We start from the raw sequence: 17,947 nt of genomic DNA, 5'->3' as shown, positions 1-17,947 counted from the left end.
CTATAAGTACACAAAAAGCAAGTGAAGCAAACAAATGACAAAACACTCGCATATTGAGCGCTTCTACTTGAATTAAGGTGACTTTTCGCGTAATGATCATCGCCAAAAGCTTTCACCACGCCAGAGCATTAATAAGTTACAGATATCAAGCACGAGCATTTTCCCCTTTTCGGGTATAAATTACCATTACTTTCTTTAACACATCCACCGCCCCGTTTTCAGCACAGGCATTATTGTAATTGAGTCGGAGATGAAGATGTCGACATTAAATCTCCATTTAATTTGCAGCTGGATTAGATTTCCAGGATCAAAACCGGGGGATCAAACGGCATTACTGCTGTAAGCTGGCACGCCGTAAGCGAAAGCTCGACTTCACTCAGCCAGTCCAACTGACTGACGTTCGCCCGTCCATCCGTCCGTGGGGAACAAATGAAAATTATTTCCCCGTGGCTCTCGAGCGTCCAACTAGCGGAATTGGGTTCGGCGAGCAGGCAGATGGTGCTCGCTTTCTTGCAAAATTGTTAAAACATCGAAGCAGGCCATGGGTCGAGTGTGCTTGAATGTTGCTTGCGAGAAAACGCCGGCAAGATGCTGGTACCGACCCGAAGAGCAAGCGATGGTGCGTTTCCACGGACAGGAAAAGCATCGCGTCTGAGAGCTACCGCGTTTGGTTGGCCGGTCGCAGATCGCGAGCACCATCGGCAAGTGGTTAAACATTGCGGGACCATTAAGCACGTGGCTTCACGGGTTGTTAGGGAGGTTCGTTCGAAGCGTTGAAGAAAATTCGTCTGCCGTGAAACGCAACAAAGCATCCAGCAGCGAAGGGAAAGCAAGAAAAAACTGGATAGCGACGGGAATTACGCGCAAATAGAACGTGCCCTTGACGGTGGAATTCGACAACGGTTAAAAAAAAAAATGTATACGCATGGGAGCGTAAAAAATGTAATAAAACCCTCAATGCCTTCCGGGGGTATGGAATGTTTTGCGCGGAAATTTTTATTCCAAACCATCGGTCTGCTTCATTCACTTTGAAGGAATTCGTTCGAACGTTTACATGTGCACGTAAAGTTGGGATATTTATTTCCTCTTACATTCGCATAAAAATGGTCTACATCGGTGGAATTTTTCGAAACAATCTAGTACATTCGAACATCTGAACACATGTTTCGAACACTTCATCGTGGATTTCGAGCGTTTTCAGATTATATCAAAAATCAGTTTGAAGACCTAAATCGAAAAACAAAATACCTACAATAATGTACAGAAATTTGAATTTCTGCAACAAAATACAAGAATAACTCCTTACACTCTCCACAAAGGCTTAGTTCATATCTGCCACAACATCCTGATATTTGTTGAATCTTTGTAGCTCGTAATATTTTTCCTGAATCTATCGCCTCCAACCTCAATCAGCTAAGATCTTTCTCATTTAGTGCTGTCTGGTCTGCTTGCTACAGAGTATCGGCTGACCATATTTAATTGGGTATTTACACTCATCTTTACATTCATCTGGCAATAAAATCCGAATGGAGACGATCAAACTGTTATAGTCATCCGCGTCGTTTTGAAAATGCTGCAGATCGATATCGTTAGCACTTGGAACGTGAACATTCAGGCGATAGCTGGAGGTTTTAAAATTAAATCTCCAAAAGCTGACTAGCTTAAAAAAGGCTGTCATCGCTGGCCATAAAACTGTTTGATAATTTTCTGGATAGCATCTTTTCATGCGTGAAGTGATCATTACGGACAACCTATTTACTGACGAAAAACAGTATGACACAAAACGACCATCTCCTGTCGCTGAGCGGACGAGAAATGGCGTCTCGTCCGAGTCAACCTGATTGATGGCTTACGGGGGGAAAAACTTTTAGAAAAGTGAGTTTTCCGAAATTAATTAAGGTAACGCTGTGGAACTGTGGGCCAAGTGGTACGGAACCGCACGGATCGAGCCCAGGGTGAAAATCCTTTATCAATTCTCTCTCTGATTTGGACCGTTTCCCAACCCCTACCCTCTTCTCCCCTTCTCCACCCATGGCCATCGTCCTTGAACAAAGACGCACGACGTTCTGGATTGGATTAGCGATGGTAATGTTGTCAATTTCGCCTCATAGCAGATTTCCGGCAGGGACGGTTTTCCATTTTGCACATTTTAATGAGTGGCTTTTGTGCCAGGCATAATTCAATATACCTGTTGGTATTCGAGGTGGCCAGGACGAGCAAACAAGCGAGGCACGGTCGCCTTCCACCATCCGAAACCGAAATTGCTGTCAGCTAAGAGGAAACACGCCAAAGTCGCCCCGCTTAAGCCCAATAAATACAGCCAATTAAGGTGACAATGATTGAAGCAAGGGCTTTATTGAAAGCGCGCCGCATTATGGATAACATAATTTTAAAATTACGAACAGAATCGTCGGCCCATTGTTGGGCTGCGGCCTTCGCCGTTGCCGCTTGTACGGCTTACTCAGCTGCTATGGGAAATGAAAGAGAAACCTTAAAGCGCTCTTTACCCCATAGTGACTTGAGGCAGCATTTTACTTGCGTGTTTTTGTCGAACACTTTTTGCGACGGCTTTTAAATATTTCAACGTGCTTTCCTGGAACCGGCATACTCGTTAAGCTGATGCAACTCTTTTTAGCAAAAGAAAAAAAGATGTATCGCAAAATTGTGATGCATGATTTTGGTTGGCTCAAACATGCTACCACCGGTGATGGAATTCGCAAAGCATCAAATTTGCACTTTGGTGACATGAGCACGTGAGATGGCTCCAAATCGATCCGGTTGGCAATTTGCATTTTTACTAGAGCGTGAGATTTCTATCATCTACATCGCATCACGCTTGAAATCCGATTTCCAACGAAAAAAAATTACAATGGGCAAGATTTACATACAATGTATATTGATCGGATTTTTGCAGAGCAGTTTGCAACCGCTGCGTATAGCAAACACGTAGAAAAAAAAAACATCGACTGATAAAATCACCTCATCAAATAGCTCGGTAACACCTGTCGCAAATGCATGGATACGCAGAAAACCATAGCTACATCAAACATTGAAAACCCATTGCAAAACATACAAAACACAAAAGCTCAACAGTGGTATTATTTTCGGTTTTGCGCAGCCCTATTTTACCTCCATCCTCTCGGCAGAAGTTTGCGCTACTACGCTTCGGGTGTTTTGGGGCTACGCTTGAGCAACGCAGCACTGTACCAGCCACCGAAACCCTTCGGGGCCATCAATCATCTCCACACGGCAAACGACTACACCGAACCGGAAACATTACACAACCGCACCGTGCATTTGTGGATACGAGCGTTGCCGTTCATTTGCACAGTGCACTAGCCTTTCCACGCCCGTTGGTGTCGCTAGCGAACGCTCTAATGCGGGTCGTGACCACAACCGCACGATCACTGGTGCAGCTTACTGATGAAAACTTCCCCAATGTGAACCATACGAGCACTTTCGGGTTTAACAGGGTTTGTTTGCACCCCTAACAGTTTTCTTAACATGAATTTTAACATCTTTTAACAAAAAGCTGCCTCAAAATAAGGCCTAGTCGGTCGTACAATTAATAAAAATGGAGTATAACGACAAAATATTTGGTTCTTACACCTTGAAGGACAACATTTTTGGCACCTTGAATGTCCATTTTGTAACCATTTATGTTTGTGAAAATGCCAAAATGAATAAAGTTAGTAATTCTTTTCCAATATTTATGACAACCTTTGCTTGGCACTGACAATTGGTATGTCGACTCTGAATTTTGAGGAATTAAGCACTTTTTTTTGCTATGAAATAATTTGAAACAACTCTTCACTTTAGCAACCGTATTAGGTGTTGCATACAAGGAATAGTTTGCGTCGATGCGTAGTTGGGTTTATTATTCCCCAGTTCCTGGCGTTTAGCGTAAAACCATGTTCGTGTAAATTCCTGGTCTCTCACACACATGTGGAAAGCTCCCTTAACGCGGTCAATCAAGGTGGATAGTTCACACAGCTCGGAAGCATTAGCACCGGTTGGAATTCCGCACGACTCCGTTTACGAACCACGGTGTCAGGATTCGTGGTCACGTACCACCGGTGTGATATCGTCCAAGCTCGGGAAGGAGAGTCCATTTCAGAATACAACCAAGAAAAATACGTCTCAACTTGCTCTTGTGCAGACTTTTGATGGGCGGAGAAATCCATCCCGTGCTGCTTCGGAAAGACGTTTTGAAAGTAAATCGTTTGAAAAAGCGCTTTACTTGACCGTACGAGAATTTCTGTGCTTCTTTGTTGACTTTGGCCAAATCGACACCGACGACAACGGCTACGCTGTGGTTGTTGGTACTTGGTCGGACTTCAACCGAAGCTGGAACCAGTAGGGCAAGGGCACCTTCATCAATCTTCTGGTTGAGCTACCCGCCGAGAGAATGCGGAGTAATGACATAAATAAAAGTTTATCGTACCCGTTTCTGGCTCGGGTTACGGACAGTGATTTTCCTACCTGACCGAGCGGCGATGGTTCTCCGAATAGCCGATCCATCAACAAAGTGGTGGTACATTCTTCAAACTTGTTTGTAATTCCAGTCCATTTGGAATTGCGCAACGCTTAGTGGACATGGCTGATGAGATTTAGCTGATGGTCGAGTTCCACTTTGCGTGAGTCAAGACGTCAGGGTAAGGTTTTGCGAACAAAAGTTTGCTAATGAACTTTGAATGCCTGGAATGAGCTCACCCTTTAGCTCGTCAACAGTGGGACAACTGGAACGCATCCTTCCGAAAATCGTTTCAAACTGGGTACAAATGGGAGCAATTTATTCTTCCGTTTCGCTTGTGCTAGTTGGCACAACAACTTCGGGCCGTGGAGCAACTGTACCGCAATCATATTATCTCGATCAACAACGATCAATAGTTTGTGCTGAACGCGTTCTTACCGGATAGAAAACACCCGCAGGCTTCTTACAAACGGTGAGCCTTACAATTGCCACCATAAGGCAACTTGGGAGCGTTCAGAAAAGCTTTTAAAACTATCGCTCAACGTCCGTTCGGAAGGCGTGAATCGAAAGCAGCTAAAAGATGGTGCCGGATGGAGAAATAACACAAAACTTCATCCTGTTGCAATCTCTATTGCCCACGGTGGTGGCCACGGCACAATAGAACTCAATCAAGAAACAAATCGAATCGCTTTACAAGTGGTGAAAATTCTCCCCACGCCGTCAGTGTTCTCTCTCTCTCTCTCACACACACACATTCCCATTAGCAGAACCAAACAGAGAGAGTGTGAGGTGTTTTTCCTGGAAGGGTTTTCCCGGCACTTGCCAATCAATGCCAATTCAATGCTGTAAAACTTGAAACACACGCCTTCGGCTTCGTGGGTAGGAAAAATGCTCGAAGAAAGCGTTGCGAATGGGTGGCGTGTTTAGCACAAACTTTGCGATTTGTAGTTTGCAGAAGGCGGAAAATCTTCAGCCCACCCTGGGGGCGTACGAAGGGCAGACCACAAACACATCCGTCCTCGCCATCCGGAGCCGGTGGCACCGGGAACGGCAAATCATATTTGTAGCAAATGATGAGAATTGGGTTTGCTGCTCGTGCTGCCCGGAAGGAGAAACGCAGCAGAACATCATCGCATTTGGCTGCCGGGTTTATCCCCTGGATGTTTGTTTGATTGCATATTAGCATAAGGATCGGCAGTGGCATGACCTCGGTGGTGAGGTAAGAGAGATTTTTCACCACGATCTATGAATGCAGCTACGAAAGAATAACTTGATTTCCATTTAATTTCTCCCGTGGGGGGGAAAATGCTTGAAAAACTATTCAACTACTGCCAGAAGGACATTCTAATCATATTCGCTAGAGCACAGATCTAAGGAGAGAGAGAGAGAGAGCACGGGTCTAGGTACAAACTCGACTAGGCAAGATCACTACGAGCTACGGCTAAAAGGCGTTAATCCAGGCATCAGTGTTAAGGCCCACCTAAGGTTGGGTTAGTGAAGCGCAGTTGAGTGGTATGACGGTACGGACAAAAAAACACAGGCTCAATCGCGAAAGGATCATAAAGCAGGGCGTATGCGATGCGGACGCGTGTGCACGTGTACTGGGCTGAAGCAAGCCGATAAGTCCCGCTAACCAAATCGAACCGCGGCGTCACACGCCGCCAAAGTGCGTATATATTGTACACCATTGGTATTTGTACAGAGAACACATCATACAGCAAACACTACAAGCCTTTGCCATTCGACGTCAGACTCCACTCAGATCTAGTCTGGAGGGGGTCGACTCCAGCTAACATTAGTGATGAGACATTCTTCTAGATGAGTATCGAGCGTACAGAGCGTTGATGTGTAGAGATGTGTGAAATTTGTGAGCCACTAACACGCTACAACGCGGAGCAAACACGGTATGGCGTGCTCCGATGTGCCCATTACCCAGAAGAAAAAAAAAACAGATATATGAACAATATGGAAGAAGCTATCATGACACGTGTGTATCATGGGTTGGAATATGGATATGAATACGGGGTTAGCAGCACTACGCCCCTCTAGGATGCTTTAGCTGGGATGCGATCATGAACGTGTGTGTGTGTGTGTGTGTATGCAAACGTAAGAAAAAAAAACGGACTGATGTCTTTCCCAAATCGAGTTCTAAACTCCATACTCTAAGCTCACAGGGTTCGTCACACCTAAGGATTATGGTCACACGAAGGTTCACACAAAAATGCAATCGCTACCACGCAAAACACATACACACACACACACACGTACACTCACGGTTATCTTCAGAACGGCCAAAAGAAAACAAAAATGAAAATGAAAATCAAACAATTTCGGTAAATTCCCTCCGTCCCGTTCCTCTACTTGTTCGCTACGAATTTTGAATATAAAACAAAAATAAATTTCCCTTGAAACAAAATAAAAAGCACTAGAAAAAAGAAACAAAAAATCACACACACAGCCGAAAGTGTAAAACACAAAATGGCGTTTGCTTGTTTGGATTTTTTGGTTATGGACAAACACAAAAGCGTAAAACTTAAGAATAATAGAAAAACTAAGTAAAAAAAAGTAACCGAAATACTTACTAAAGGTTTTGGTATCAATTGCACTATTGTTCTGCCCTGTATGTGTGTGAAAATGAAGAAAATTAGCGTTATGTAAAACGGAACAGATTCGAGTGGTAGTTTAGCTGGCACACGGGAAACACGGTTAGTGGAAACGAGCGGTGAGAGCAAAGGATTGTTATGATGGGGTTCGAGGAAGGTCGAGAAGGGCGATACACTTGGAGGCTAATTAAGATTTTACGCAAGGATACTTCAAACGAATCTCGCGAGCAGCTAGTGTTACCGACGCTATGCTATACGATCTAGCCTGGCTACATCGTCGTGTACTGGATGAACGCAAAAATGGGAACGGAAGTCTTTGTAGCGCTTGCGAATCTGCCACAATAACGATGAAGTGCTTTGTTTCATTCGTGGGTGTGTGTGTGTGTTTTTTCACTCTTTTCCATTTTTGGTACCAGTTGGACGGGGGAAGACTAAACAACCGAGCGTGAGAATCCACAAACGGAGCATGCACTTTAAATGCACGCTTCGCCGTTCGGTCGAGCGAATGGTCGAGCGAAGATATCGCAAAGATCTGAAGCAAGTGGCGCCTCTTGTTTCTTCATGTCGACCCGGAACCCTCGGTGCTACGGTGCTGCTCTTTGATCAAGCTGAATCAGAAAAGCACCGTCGGGAAACACAAAACCCATCCAGCAGCCGGGCCGTAAGTAGATAAGCGTCACCGGTGCATCTTTACACCGGGAAATATTCGCATGACATACAAACTGCTGGTGGGCAGGAATGGAAAAGCATAAAAAAAAACAACCCTGCACGACGTCAGGCCGGGAACGGTAAGACAAACAGTCGGAGTAGCTGCCCGTGCAGCAGATATTTTCCGGTTTGTATCCTTTGTAAACAGGCACCGAAGAGTGTACCGTCGGTTGCTTACGATTCGATGCGACAGCGTGACAAATGAGAATGGGGCAAGAGGGTGGAGAATAAAACTCAAAAAAAAAAAAAAAAACAAACGCGTCTATAACGCCAAATCGTTGGAGTGGCGACACTCACTCAAGGATGCTTGAGAGCGTTAAGAAGTCCAACGGTAGTGAGTGTTTTCTCGCCATTTTCTATGATGAAAACAAAATACTGTGCTTGCTGGATTGTGAATTCGCAAAAAGTTGACGAAAAACAAGCTTACGAAATGAAATTAAACCAAAACTACAAATTAAAGAAAAGGCATACCAAACGAAGAAATATAATTTACGAATATCATACAAGGAACCTAAACATCAAGAGTGGAAAACAAAACTGACCTATAAAGATATATAAAACATGATGAATGGAAAGAAAATCATAGCAAACTGTCACTATCTTCAGTAAGAGAGACGCGTTCATACGTTCAACTTCGAGAAGCATTCGTAGGAAATGAAAAGAAATGCTTTCTTCACAGCATACGGCCCACGAAAGCAGACAAGGGCCATGTAACGAGTAAACATGTATAATAGATTTCTGGAAATAAACTCAAGGGTGGGAAAAACAGAAGAACCAGTCTCGCTGGTTGACGAAACCGAAGAGTCTGCAGGTGGTTCACAAAAACGAACAAAAACAATACCGGGGTAAGATAAGCGAAGAAAATGGTCGCTCGTCGGTCCTCACGGATGGGTGGAAAACTGTCATCCTCGCTGTATCGCAAACACAGCGAATGCACAGGGAACTGCGAACCGTTTCTGCTGCAAGGCGAAACTACTCCGGACAGAAATGCAGCTACTTTCCCGAGCACGGTTCCATTGTAACGCAGAGGCGATGATGGTGGCGTATGTCTGTGTTCGGTGTGCTTGTGCTGTGTGTTGGAGGATGGAGCAGAAATGGAGCAATAAAAGCACAAAATTGACAACGGCAACGAGTGGCGGCATACGAGTAGCTCAAACTGTCAATGATAAAACTCGGCTCCGGGATGATACGGCGGAAAAATGTTATTGTTTCGCCCGGCATGCCTTCTGCCGCACTGGTGGTGAGATTGTACGGGACCCAAGGTGAAATCAATTTTGGAAATAGCTTTTCAGCTCCCACGCCGAACGCCATGTGGGGGAATAATGACAGGTGTGGAGTGTCGCGACAGGATCGTTTGAGGGTTGAGGTAGAAAACCTGGGATGTTTTATTGCATTTGTGACATCGATGTCGAGGTTGAACCGCGAGGGATGCCGAAAAATATGAAACTCCACCAAACGTGACAAACGCGATCCACCCGATGACGTGTACTTCACATGGAAGAAGCAATAATAAAACCGAACAAACCTGCGATGATAGGTGTGGAATTCAAAGAAACGAAAAACCAATGGATGAAATTACAATACAACAGCAATGAGTGGATCAAAACACGATCGAGATGAACGACGGTGGGATGAGATGGAGGCATTTTTCGATGCGAATGAGATGTGACACGGTACGACAACGAGAGTAAAAAAATACAACAAAAAGAGAGAAAGAGAGAGAGAGAGATAAAGAGAGAAAGAGAGAACGAGAAAGAAAACGAAATGCAAACACCAGCAGCAGTGTTTGGACCGTACCTGCTGCCTCCGGCGTATCCGTTTCCGAGCGGCCAGGAATATCCGCCAGTACAGGAACAGTATGACCAGCAGCGGCACGTAGAAGCTGGACGCGGTCGCGAAGATCTGGTAGCTCACGTCCTGCGAGACGATACACTGAAGGTCCTGGTAAACGCGAGTCTCCCACTCGGGATCCTTCCAGCCGAGCAGCGGTGCTATCGAAACTAACACCGACAGCGTCCAGATGATGATGATCATGTACCCGATCCGGCGGGCAGTTCGCTGGTGTGCGTAGTCGATATCCGTCACCGCCCAATATCTGGAGAGAATCGAGGGCGAAGTATGAAGGAATATAATCAGTTTTTTTTTGAATTTTGAGTTGTAACTTTTTAATACCTTAAACATCAGTCTTGCTCTATCAAAGTAGACATTTTGATATTAGTATATCAGTATCATGAACACTAAACCCATAGCATTGTTCCGGCTACTTAATTATTAACTTCATACATGAGTTTACTGTTTTCGAAACCCAGTCATGGTGTTATCATCAAAGACAGAACTATAATTTCAATTCTGAATGGCCACGATTTGTACGAATAACGATCACTGAAGTAGTCATCTCGCCAAATCACACTCAAACCGATAATTTGCGAATGATTATTTCCAACGAATCGATCGTGTGGCATTGCGGTTTCACATTTTACACCAGTTCCAACACTACACGGGCTGATTTGCAGCACTTCCTGCACAGAAATGGGTCGTTTCAGTGAGGTGTCTCACTTAGCTACGAAGGGCCACCACAATGCCCTCTCGCACCGACCCGTTCGATGTGATGCGGAACAACGTTCTATTGGTGTGGTGTTTGCCCTTCGATCGGCTCCCTTTACAGCGGGTTTGCCGGCGGTATGACCGCAAGCATTTCTTTGGCCCTGTCCTGTAACGCTCGCACACTCGCATGTGGGAATTTGCATTTAAATTGAATGCAGAGTACGATATTTTACATATGTCGCCGTGACAGCGCCCGAGGTTGCAGCGTGTTCGCAAGTGGTGACTTGAGGGAATTTCAACCTGCAATCGGCATGCTTTGGACATGATTTAGCACCAAGTCCAAGACCGCTACGGACGGGATTGGTTGTATTCTTGAGATGTAGTTTGTTCGGCAGTGTGAGAATAAAAATGAACCTACAAACCTTTTCTAGGAGACGGATATTCTTGCGTTCACCAACGGTAAGGACGCTGCCAACGGGATGGAATGAATTTTCCATCCAGCTGGTTCGAGTCAGACTTTTATCTCGTTTTATTGGCGGAATCTATTAGCACCGCCATCGAGCGAACAGCAAAGGCTCGCAACAAGTACTGCGAAAAGGACCCTGCGGTTGTCGTACGTCACACGGCACGCTTCCCACTCGCCATCGATGTGCGCTCGCACCGGGTACTTAAGCGCCCCGGAATGCGGCAACACATAAATATGGATTTGATAAATTATTTTGCGATTACGCTCGGGCGAATTTACGCCTTTCCCTTGCCCCAACCAGCCAGCACACGATGCCTCGCGGGGTGACCTTTCGAGCAGTGCGGTAATCTCGGCACGGAAGCGCCACTTGCGATGCGATTTCGCATCGCGAGATGCATCTTGTGGTGGCACCGTCGAGTGGGAGCATGTTTAACCTTTTGCATAATCTATCGCACGTGATTGTGGCGTCTAGTGGAGGCACAACGTTGCGGTTGGCGCATGTCCTTGCACGGCATACCGGCTTACGGCACGAAATGGCGCCGGGGCGATATATTTATATTTTGCCGAACAAATGTTTGTCGTGCACTTGGCGAGCGAATTTTTAATCACCTTGCGTGCTCCTTGTGTCCAACACACGCGGCGAGTTATTTAGACACATTTTATTCAGATGAAATGCACAAACAAAGACATGCCATTTCCAGCAGGGTGCACGAAATAATTATAATTTGATGAATGATTTATGGTACTTTTTTCAAACGTAAATGTCTCTCGCCTTTCAGAATTTTTCATCTGAATGACAAGGTTATCATAACCGTACCACAAATACATCCGGTTACATGAATGGCTCCTAGTGGGACACTTCTTGAACGGTATGTAGCTCGTTGTTTAAATTCTCCTTTTGGTACCTGCCGTCGAACTGGCATGATGGCGATCAGCACCGACAAGCGTCACAGCGTTTGCAGTAGCCGCAACATTATGCGGCTGAAGTGAGACACCACGGGACGTCTATTCCCAGGTGCACCTAAGGCGCAGAACTGAAAGGTGAAGGTGCATCTTGTGTGCGCAATCAGAGTGCCGGTTGTCATTTCCATAATTCTAACCGTTCCTTCCACCAGCGGCAGCCGTCGCTACAAGGACTTCCGATGGAAAGTACATGTAATGCTCGGTACGGGAAACTATGCACTCAAGCCATTCACGTTGTTGAGTTCCGATTGGTGGCTGAGTAGATGCATGCGGTGTATGGCTATTCCGATGCATATTCTTGATGCAGTAGGTAATAACGGGACGAAAGAATGCACTCATGGTTGAAGCAATTTGATAATCAAACATTTTACAAGAGACCACGATTTGGATTTAGATAAAGTTATTCATTCCATGGTTTTGAAACAGACTTTCTTGTGCTATTTTTTAGGCATTTAATTTTTGACTAGAATCCTAAAAAAATCTCCTTGCCATCGCGATTTATTCATAGAGCAAAGCACAACATGGTCGTTATTAGTTAATGTGCTCTTTAATAATCACTAGATTGTGCGCAGCGCTTTCACATTTGCTGGAATGTTCTCCTCATTAACAAAGACAATAAAACATCCCAACACGGAGCTCTCATTTTCTTTCCCCCCTCGAAATGATTTACATTTCTCATCTACCATTTCCACAACCCCCATTTTGGGCCAGGTTTAAACGGTTTCTTCAACATCGTGTTGCCCAGCTGCCCGTGGGACAGCGGATGAAGTTATAGAAATCCGTCCCATTTCGCTCCGAACCAGCTCCGCCCGACGCAATGCGGGCGACAATCTGTGCCTCGGACGACGGTTATGGCACAGCAATTAAATTATCTCACTCGCAAGCTATAAAAGCTTTCCACTGGCTGTGCGACAGGAGCAAAAAAAAACGTGATTAATTGTATACGAAGCCGATGAAGATGCAGCTGCCATTGGAAGAGGGTTACCGTGTCCGTTCATTTTCCCACCATTGCTGGTATGGCCTTTCAACACCACCAGAGGCACATGGCTCCACGCTAATGGGTTTCTCAAAATGGTGTTGGGTTGCGTGCTGTGTGTTCATTTTTTCCACCATCCCATGTATCGAAGTGCTTTCAGGATGCGGAGATGTCCGTTCACTTCACTGGAACACTGGCCAGGAACGCCATCTGCTGAGACGGGTTCTATCGGGCTGAGAGTGTCCTTTTTTAAAAGCTTCTCAAGGTACGTGCCAGACCACGGCTTAGAGCTTCACGTTTGAAACCCGTGCAAAAACGTCTAAAAAACTAAAATGTCAAAACTAATTTGTGGACGACCAGCTACAGCTGCGCAGCAGGAAGCAAAATCGAGGCAGCTCCATTTATTGTCCAAACGTACGAAATTAATTCCGCTCAACTTCGGTGCCAAAGCATATGCGACATCAAATACATACCATGGAAAGTTTTGCCTTGGAAGCACAAATCTGCCCCATATTTGCGCGTGCGGTACATTCCCCGAAATGCATTCTAACGTCCACCGGCACGTTCATAAGCAGGAAGTACAGCATCTGCGCTCTTCCTGGAAAGACATGTTGTTCGAACAAGCGTTCCTGTCGCGTTGTGCAGGCTAACTTGTCCCGGCGAGTGCATCGACATCGCTTCAGTCCCCAAAACCATGCAAGGACAAGTCAGGGCGCAGGGCATTCTTTTGTGTTGTTCTGGTGTACACCCGAACTAGCACTCGCATACGGGTGCTGTGAAAGATAATGGTGCTGAATAGGGAATGAAATTAGGCCTTCAGCTTTCCACCATCGTGCCACGGCAGCAAGATGATGCCCGAGACCTTTTGCAATGCGCGAAGACAGGAAGATTTCTTGACGAAGATTTCACCGGCCGCAAGCAGCGCCAGGAAGTTATGCAAAAGTTATGCCATCGTGCCGACAAAAGTCAGCTGCTATCAGTTGTTTTTAATGAAAACGGTCAGGATCCTCGTGAGTGCACAAGCTAGACATGCCACGGAAACTAGTGCTGACTGCCGGAGTGTGCCGGCTGAAGTTAATCAGATTAGGCGAAAAACTTGGAACAAAATTTCAGTCCTCGTGGCATCGCCTGCACCGGTGCGTTTGTGTGGTTTCGAGAAGAAAATCCTAAGCGGCGAGATGTCCGGTAAAGACAGTGAAGCTTGGGGTGAGCTGAAGCTGGTGGTACGAATGTTTCAATATCTCATGCGAACAGCAGGGCACCTTGGTCCGAAAAGTTGGGCACCGAGGGAGTGATTCATTCATGACGCTAATTATGCTAGACTCGAAAACTTCACAAAGGATGATGGAGCTGATGCGAAATTGTTTTCACACACATGCACCGAGGTTGTTTGTTGAAATGAGCAAAAATTTGCATAACAAAACAGCATCATTTCAATGCTGAATATTAGCCGTTGGGAGAATATTGTGAAGCGATGTGTTCGAAACATATCACATGTTCGAAACATACATGTCTGCAAGCTCTGAAATGTATCAACCTTAAAGTTATCTAGTAAATATACTTTAATTCTCAATATATTTTAACACATTTATATTAGCTTAGTTACTGAAATTTTCATGAAAACTAGCGTCGACTTTCTCTTTGAAATGATCTTCAAAGAATATTACCTTCTTCTCACTTTTGTTCAAGGTTTTACTTCTACTTCTCAGTTCTGAGGAAGGATCTCATTTCCACGAAACAAGACGGGTCACCCCCACAACCTGGTAGAGGTGGAAAGGATATCATTTCCATATTCATTTGCGAAAAGCCCGGGGCGAGGATTTAGTGTCCCTATTATCGGATGCATGCATTGTTCCCCACGGTGTGGCTGTCCATCTCCTTCGAGGTGCCATCATACTCCTGCTGGTGCAATTCTGCACTTCAAAGCTGGACCCTAAGGATAAGATGAAGCACGCTGAACCCTTTCATGTAGTTCCATTACGAAGTTGCGACTACATTATGGGGTCTCTAGCCCACATCCGCTGTGCCCTCCGGTAGCCAAAGTTATACACACACATTCACAAACACACACACACTTAGGTGGATCCTGAGGCCACGGGCGTAACGGCGTTGAACTGCACCTGAAGGGGATGGGTCGTTTTTTCTACTATGTTCTCTTCTTTGACAGTGAAGTAAGGGCCATGTAGTCAGCTCCATCTCAGAAGGATGTCTCCCTGAAGAGATTCTCTTCTCTGACACCCCCATCATACGGCTCACCGAACCCAATTCGTAACCCCCCGGAGGCACCTGGTAAGATTATCATATACCGGGGGTCGGCTTTCAAGCGCCTAGCAGGTAGGCAATCCGCCGAGCATGATGGATTTGATCAGCTTTCGGTGGGGGGCGTTTTTCATAATAAAAAAAACTTGCTGCTCGTCTTTTGTGTACGCTGCAGGGAGCTTCGGCCAAGAGCAAAAGCCCACTGCTGGGAAAAGTCGACGCCAATGGGCACTACACAACGAGGCGCATTGACCCCGCATATGTTAAAGGAAAAATCATTTTCCCTCCTGTCAATCTGCGATCCCTACAGAAACCCCGAAGAGGGTAGAAAGGGAAGTATGGTAGAATTATAGATGATGTAGCGTGAAAATTTCGTCATGCCTAGTGGCAGAGTTCGGTTCGGTCTGGCACTTGCGAGCACAAGGGTTATTTGGTAAAGAAAACCCAAATAGCAACGAAGAGCGAAAGCAGAGACATAATACTCCCCAACGCTTTGGGTTGAGCCGTTGTTCAGTTGGATCGATTTCTTCTGCCGCGCACAGGTATCGAAAGCCGTACCGTAAGCACTTCCAACAGTTTCGTACCGTTGAGGGTCGCTTGAAGATTTTGAGGTAAAATTTTCCTACTCGGACAAAGAAAAACAAAAAGCGCAACAACAAGATGCTGAAGTGAGGCATGTACTTTGTTAGGCTTTGGCTAAATGATCTTGAGATAAAACTCCCTTCACTGTTTAGAAAATTAATACAAAATAATAGCCATGTAACCGCGCTTCGTGCAGGTGGATGGAACAAAACGTGCGAACATGTTGCCATCTACGGAACCAACCAACGAACGTGAAATGGGTTCGGTTTTAGCGATCCAATCGATAGATACACCCTAACGGAGTAATGGCGGAAAGCACTTACCGGTCGAGCGCGATGGCAACGAGATGTAGGATGGATGCCGTACAGCACAGGACATCGCTTGAAGTCCACATGTCGCACAGATCCGCTCCGAGGCGCCACTCCTTCGACACCTCGTATACGGCCCCGAGTGGCATCACGAGGCAGGCAACGAGCAGATCCGCGACGGCCAGCGACAGGATCAGGTGGTTCGCGACGCTCTGCAGGTTCCGCTCGAGAAGAATGGCTGCTATCACGAACACGTTGCCTGAAAGAGGAAAGTCAAAAAGCCATCTTCAGTGGGTGTGGATCCAAAGGCAGGGAGTGGCGTTCAGGCCAAACTAAAGGATAACCTCGCAATCGTTCGAACTCGTCGAATCTGCCCAATGCCGGAAGACACAATGAAACGCGCACCCGGCAGGGTTTATTAATATTTTATGAGTTCAATCTCCGTAGTTGTTTTTCTCCTCGCGTGCAGTCAGTTTTTTTGTTTTTATTGCTCCTCACTATCCTTGGTAAGGGGCAGAACGAAGCATCGCTCGATAAAATACCGCCAGCGTCAATCATTTAACCACTCGCGGCGTGGACTCAACCGAAACCACCACGCCGCCGCCGCCGGTTCTGGTGGTGTTGAGTAATTTATTTGAAAGTACTTTAAGCTAATGGGTTTCCGGTGGTTCGCAGTCGGATCGGATTGTTGCGCGTTCGAATGATTGTGTATCAAAATTTACTCCACGAGTGCAAGTTTTCGGCTACAAAAACGTGTAAATGTTAATGCCTTAAAGCTGAGACCCATAACAGTTTCAGTTGGTTTGAACTTTCATTACTATTCTTTACTGTACATACAGCGTAAGCTAACTTCACAAACGCAAATTTTGAGCGATATAACAGACAGTTTAGCAAGAAGAGGTTTCTTACAATAACTTTATCCAAAGAATCGAAGCAATCGAAGACAAATTAATTACATTTCAATGTCCTATATCCTCCCGTCCGGTCGAACCAATTAAAGAAGCCATTTAAGAACTGGTGCACGTAAATCAAATGATTTCGTGGAACGAATGATCTGTTCTGATGTTCCATCACAACGATAAGATTCCGAATCATATCTCGAATACGATAAGAGCATTCCAATTCACAATAAAGAGCACTTTAAACGTTATGATGTAATCTATTTCCAGTTCCAATAAGCAAAATACAACCCTGAAAAATCTAAAAAAATGTCTTTCAGCGATCCTCGCACCTCCAGTAGGGCTTGGTTATAAGCTCTTTTAAAGAAAATATTAAAGCAAAAGGGAACGATGGAACAGAATCGCGTGCGTTGAGGTGGGAGGCCCTTGAAAATAATTTTAGAACGAATGCCTGCTAGGTATTTGGTTGGGAGAGAAAAACCGCGAAATCCCCAACGCACAAATCTGAAATGAGCTTCAATCCGCTGCAAAGTTTGAATCAGCTGGATTTTTTTCTGCAGCCTCGTCCCCGCTGACTCCTTCAGCCACACGGACAATAATACGACGGATTAGGGGAGAACCAAAGGAAAACACTTGACAAACGCCCAATCGGAGAGCAAAACGCGCTCGAGGTCGGTTTATCTTAGGATATCTTTCGCACGCTTGAACAGTGGCATCAGCACCATGCGGAATCCGAAAAGTGAGACCCGAAAACGTGACAAAATGGATTATCGTCCAGAGACCATCGGGCACCGTCGAAATCGGGCTCTGCACGTGAAGGTGCCGATGCCGCGTGGGCTGCTGAATTGTGGAAGAGCGCCCGGAGAACGGGGAGGTCGTAAAAGATCATCATCGGGACTGGTGGAAGGACAAAATGGACGGAACGGGGAGGCTAGAAGCCGCAGCGAACGAAACATGGTTCGTCAGATAGCTTTCCAACTGTCAAGACATGGCGACCGAACGAGGGCGACGTTTGATGGATTTTTTTTAGCTCGACTCACTCCCCGGCATAGAGATATTTTGGTGTTTTCGTTATCGAAGCAAAAAAATACGCACACCAACGAGATGACTCAGGGTGAAAAAGCGACAAGTCTTAGTCGTGAATTGTCTGACTCCGAAATGTTTG

At 45.6% G+C, this 17,947-nt stretch overlaps 1 protein-coding gene across 1 annotated transcript in view; it reads right to left on the bottom strand.

Annotated features, from left to right (window-relative positions):
* LOC128730581 (5-hydroxytryptamine receptor-like) overlaps positions 1–17,947 on the bottom strand; it is a 33,852-nt gene that overhangs the window by 2,477 nt on the left and 13,428 nt on the right. The window contains exons 2-3 of the mRNA XM_053823653.1: positions 15,899–16,142; positions 9,583–9,880 (exon numbers count right to left, since the gene is read on the bottom strand). Of these exons, the coding sequence (XP_053679628.1) occupies positions 9,583–9,880; positions 15,899–16,142 (542 nt within the window). The remainder of the gene's footprint in view (positions 1–9,582; positions 9,881–15,898; positions 16,143–17,947) is intronic.

The sequence above is a fragment of the Anopheles nili genome, chromosome 2 (assembly GCF_943737925.1).
Source record: "Anopheles nili chromosome 2, idAnoNiliSN_F5_01, whole genome shotgun sequence".
Lineage (NCBI taxonomy): Eukaryota > Metazoa > Arthropoda > Insecta > Diptera > Culicidae > Anopheles > Anopheles nili.
Note: the sequence above shows the minus strand (reverse complement) of the source record. Positions and strands in the feature narration are given on the sequence as shown.